The 5,318-nt window shown below is 33.0% G+C and overlaps 1 protein-coding gene across 1 annotated transcript; it reads right to left on the reverse strand.

Moving 5' to 3' along the window:
* Positions 1-1,653: 1,653 nt before the first annotated feature.
* On the reverse strand, positions 1,654-2,764 carry LOC142629497 (ethylene-response factor C3-like). Its single transcript, XM_075803496.1, has one exon. The coding sequence runs from the start codon at positions 2,669-2,671 to the stop codon at positions 1,979-1,981; it is 693 nt and encodes a 230-aa protein (XP_075659611.1). The 5' UTR covers positions 2,672-2,764; the 3' UTR covers positions 1,654-1,978.
* Positions 2,765-5,318: the final 2,554 nt, after the last annotated feature.

Consider the following 5,318-nt stretch of genomic DNA (forward strand, 5'->3'; position numbering starts at 1 on the left):
TTTATTTTTATGATGAGAGTTAAGGCCCATTAGTTGGGTAAATGAATGGTGTATTACTCCAATAGTATTGAATAATTTTCTTAATTTAATTTTGCAACTAGAGAATATGAAAATGACATGGAAACTCTCCTTAGGAACAGTTTTAGGCATTGATTTTATATTTCTCTCATCTGAACAATGATAACTAATAGAATGTCAAATATCTATTTTTTACATCATCAGAAAATAGCTGAAAGTCATGACATCAACACAAGATATTCTTCTTCATCTTCTTTTTTTTTTAATAATTTTATAGAAGGTCCAATCTACTGGGAACAAAATGAAGATCAAAACAAAATATGGGAATCATTTTCATGGTCCTGTTTGAAAAGCAAAAAAAGGAAAATGAAAATTGGCATGGAGTTGGGGCAAATTTATTACAATTAATACACACACACTTGGTCTGAGTGCTTGATGGATCCCACCTACAAGAAGAAGTTAATAGTAGCATGGCCAATACTAAACTAATGGCGCTGCTAAGGCCTCACATGGAATATCATCAGCTGCCTTGACCGACGAGTCTTTCTATCATTTTCCAAGACAAGGACAACTTTGATGACCAACGAAAAAAACAAAAAAGAAAGAAGAAAAAAGGAGATGAACATGACAAGCTTGCTGTGGAATTTGTAAATCACACACAATCTTTTTTTCTTTTTTTTTTTGAATGTCAGCTTTCAAACATAATGTATACAATTATAATATCTTTTTTCTTTTTCTTTTTAAAATTTATAATTGAACAAGATAAATCGAGTTTAGTAACCTGAACTTGTAACCAAACTTCATTATGAGTCTGTTTAGGAACGATTAATTTAATTAAAACTGAAATTTTTTATTAAAAGTACTATAAATAAGGCTAAAAAGTAACTAAAATAGTACAGTTGAACCTATGAATAATACAAAAAATAAACTAAATAGTAGTAAAAAAATTAAATAATAAAAAATTTTATTTTTTAAGCCAATACTAAATACAACCTAAATCCACAAGAAATTGTAAAAGTTCCATTAATTTTCTTTTCTTGTTAGGTGAATAGGGCATAGGGGTTGGTGGGTGTTTGAATCCCAATCTAAATCATCATAAGTGGAAAGAGGTGCTGAAATTATTAAATACAGCTCGAACCCTTAATTAATGGCAAAAATTTCCCTACCTCTCCCTCTCATGTTATTTTTACTCATTTATTGGCCAGAGTTAATTTCGGGCAAGTAGAAATTAAATAAATAAAATCTGTATTTATTTTAGGAAAATGTTAATGGATATTTTTAAGGGTATTTGTTAGTGTATTATTTTAAGAAAATTTTTTGAAAAAATAAAAAAAAAAATAATTAATATTTTAAAAATTTTTTCTATTTTATCATAAAAATAATGTCAAAACTTTTTTAAAATGATCTATTAATAATTATCTTAAATACACCTATTAATATGACTATTTATTTATAAATGGAACGTGAAATAGCCGATATGGTAGTTGATGTACCAAATGGCTTAAAATATTTGACTGTATCATTTACTGTTTAAAAAAAAAAAAAGTTAGACAGTTAAAAAAAATAAAAAATAAAAATAAAAAACATTAACTTTTGTGGAAATTTGATTCTGGCTAACTACTGGCATAAAGAAAGTTTGGGAAGTTCTATGAGTTATAAAAGAAAGAGTGTGACAGAACATATAATATATTAATTATTACAAATGGATTTATATCCGTCACAACAGTTAAGGTGACCAATTAGAAATAGAATTAGTACAATTGCCGTCCCTTTGTCCACGTTGACTTAAAATATCACGTCCCACGTAGTAATTGAAAGTTGAATCCTCCATTATCACAAAAATTTTACAAAAAGATACAAACAATTAAAAATATCCAAGAAAGTGGTCAATTTTTATCTGAAAAATTAACAGAGATACTAATTTTGGTGCTGGCCATGAGTCATGATGACCATGATTCATTCACCAAGGACTAGCACTTTCAGAAATACCCAAAAGCTCTTCCAAATAGTCTGCCCCTAAATCCTCAAACACCACCATATTTTCCAACCCTCCTGAGTTGATCTCTTCTTCTTTCTTCTTCTTCTTCTTGCTCTTTGATTTCTTCTTCAAAGAGTGCCTCTTTTTTAATTCCAAAACTGGTGAGCAACCCTCATCAAAGCCATAATTCATCTTTTTGAGTGACTCTTTGACTATCTCTTCAGGGAAATTGAGAACAGCCATTGATCCCCTCATTGCAAATGCAGCTTGATCATAAGCCAAAGCTGCAGCCTCAGCAGTGTCAAAAGTTCCTATCCAAACTCTAACACCATTCCTTGTAGAATCCCTTATCTCCGCCGCATATTTTCCCCAAGGCCGCCTTCGAACCCCTCTATAGGAGATCTCTTCCTTCATGGGCTCTCCTCCTTCACTGGCTCTTGAATTCACCTCCTCATGATCTTTGACATGAACTGAAGATGATGTTTCGGATGAGTCTTTAGTGACTTCAGCTAAGACACCATAAAGAAGCATTTCTTGGGTGTCATTTTCATTGAAAGGAAGGTACTGATTTTCAAAATTGTGCATGTAATTATTCCATGACAAAGATTCTGATGAGTTGAATGAAGAAGAAGAGGAAAATTCAGGATATGGGTTTTGACAGAATGAAGAATCCATGTTGAATTGAAATTGAATTCTTTTGGTTTGAAAAACTTGATATGTTTGAAGTTTGAACACACACTAGACTAGAGGGCTTTGAGTGGAGTGGTATTGTATTTGGTCATATATACAACATTTGAAAGGTTTAGGCCTTTATATAGGGACAAAGGAGGGAAAATTGACAAGTTCTTTTAAAAAATACATCGCACTGATAAAGTTAAAAAATAAAACTATGATAAAAGATAGAAAGAGGGCAGAATTACATGAACATTGGAATGCCACTTCAAAAGGAAATTGTATAATGGGACCCAAAATTGAGTGATTGAGTAGTAGTTGATACACGTGAGTCAAAGGACTCATGGGCATGGCGGCCAGGTCAGGTTAGAATTCAGTGTGACATCAGCTTGATGATTTCATCGGGACCCATGTCCACTTGTCCACTTGGGTTACTACCCAATGCCTATGTAGACAACTATAAAGACTCTGTTTTTTTTTCTTCTTTGTCACTAACCCAACTACCAAGCTGTTTTGTCTTTGTCATGAAATCAAGACTCATAGCCATAGCCACAATGACCTCCCATCCACGTAGTGGCTACGATGATAAGATTGGCACACGACCATGTATAATTTATAAGCCATGTATATAAACTAAGTGAGGTCGACAACAATGGTATATGCTTTGCAGCTTTGGTGTGGGAGAGAATAATCTTGTGGTCACTTTCACTTTGGCATGTAATCTTATATTTTAAACGCCTCTTTATATTTAGTTACTTAATGATGGTTTGAGAGAGCTTTTTCTTTTCTTGGTTTATTGGGCATATAAAATAATTATGGACAAAATTGCATTAGTACCTAAAAGAATAATGTTTTAAAAATTATATAAACTAAACAAACTTAAAAATAAACTCTTACAAAATTTTAAGTGATTACATAATGATAATAGTATCTTTTGTGGTGCCTCATATATATGGTTTGAATCCTACCTCCTCCTTCCCACTATGTATTTATCATAAATAAATAAACTACTCTAAACAAGCTAGCTAAAAATAAACTACGTTTAAAAAATTTATTTGTTGATATTGATAGCATAAGCAAAACATAAGTCACACAAAGTAAGAATTCATTATTAGAGTTTTATGTCTATCAAGCATTAAATTGGAAACTCAATAAAATACTCTAATTGTATTTTAATTGCATTCTAATTTTGTGTCAAGTATTACCTTAATTAAATTTCACATATTTCAATTTTGTGCCAAGTGTTCTATTAATTTAAAATTAAGCGGTAATTACACTAAACTCACCTGTGATTTGGCTCAAAATTACTTTGCCTACCCATGATTTAAAAAGTGTCACTTTACTCACTTGAGGTATGTTCCGTTTGTTTTTCGTAATCCACATCTATTAAAATCAAGGGTAAATAGGTATTTTTGCTCAAATTTTATGCCTTTCTCCTCCCAAAAAAAAATAGCACAAAATACAAGAGAAACAAGATCAAAAAGTGGTATTTGTCTCTCTCTCTCTCCCTCCATTCACAAAAATTTTGAACATGAAGAACATGAAGAATATACCCAAAAAATAAAACTCTGATCATAAAGATCATACCCAAAAAAATTGTCACTTGGGCCAACCCTTGAAAATTACAGGCCATTGTATCATGATTATGTAACTGGAAATACATATTAAATGCATACGAGGCATTCCCATTAGCATCCAAATTATTACAAGAGGACCCATATCCAAGTGTGGTGCAATCTCCATCTCCATGTTCTTCTTCTTGGTCTTCTTAAAGGCACCGCATAGGCTACGCTCTATCTCCCAAAAAAGTTCACAGTTTCGTTCAAAACTTTTTAATCAATCAAGCCAAACAACGCGACATCGATCTCATCAAAATCGACCCCACAAAGCCCTTAACCCAACAGAGACTGTTCAATTGTGTCTCCACAATCGAATCACCATGCTCAATGTGGTTACTGGCTTGAAAATCCCTCAAGGGGACCAAACGTAAAACCTAGATTTGATCCCTCTCCAGTATCTCTCTCTCTCTCTCTCTCTCTAATCTCTCACAGCAAACTCATAATCAAACTAACAGCAACAAAGACACGTATTCAAATAAAGAATACCTAGAAGACTAATATTTCAATTGCTTTTTTATATTTTGTTTTGTTTCTGGGCAAGCAAAGAGAAAATGGTTCCAAGGAAAGAATTGAAGGAAGGAAGGTGTCCAAGTTTGCGTATGTGTGTGTGTTATCTGTTATGGCAACATTGTGTTCGATGGAGTTGCGGCCGTCAATGGCTGCGGAGGTGAGTGAAGACATTTTCGCTGGCAATCAAGCGGCGACGCTGCTAGTAGTAAATGCTAGAAAAGCATAAGGACTTTGGCCATGGAGGCCGATCTGTGCTTCGGCCATGGAGGTTTGAAGCTAGGTTCAGTTGTAGATTAGAGTCATTAGAAAGTGAGAACTTTGGGTTTGCAAGTGAGAAAGAGAGATAGTAAGATAAAGAGTTTGAGAGAGAAGAATAGTCAGATATGGTACAAATTTGTTTTTGAGTTTTGTGTTTTGGTGTTTGGCTGAAAAAAATGTAAAAGAAAAATTGGGAATGGCCCAAGTGACAATTTTTTTGGGAATGTTCTTCATGATTTGGGTTTTATTTTTTTGGGAATGTT

Source organism: Castanea sativa, chromosome 3 (assembly GCF_040712315.1).
Source record: "Castanea sativa cultivar Marrone di Chiusa Pesio chromosome 3, ASM4071231v1".
In the NCBI taxonomy this organism is placed as follows: Eukaryota; Viridiplantae; Streptophyta; class Magnoliopsida; order Fagales; family Fagaceae; genus Castanea; species Castanea sativa.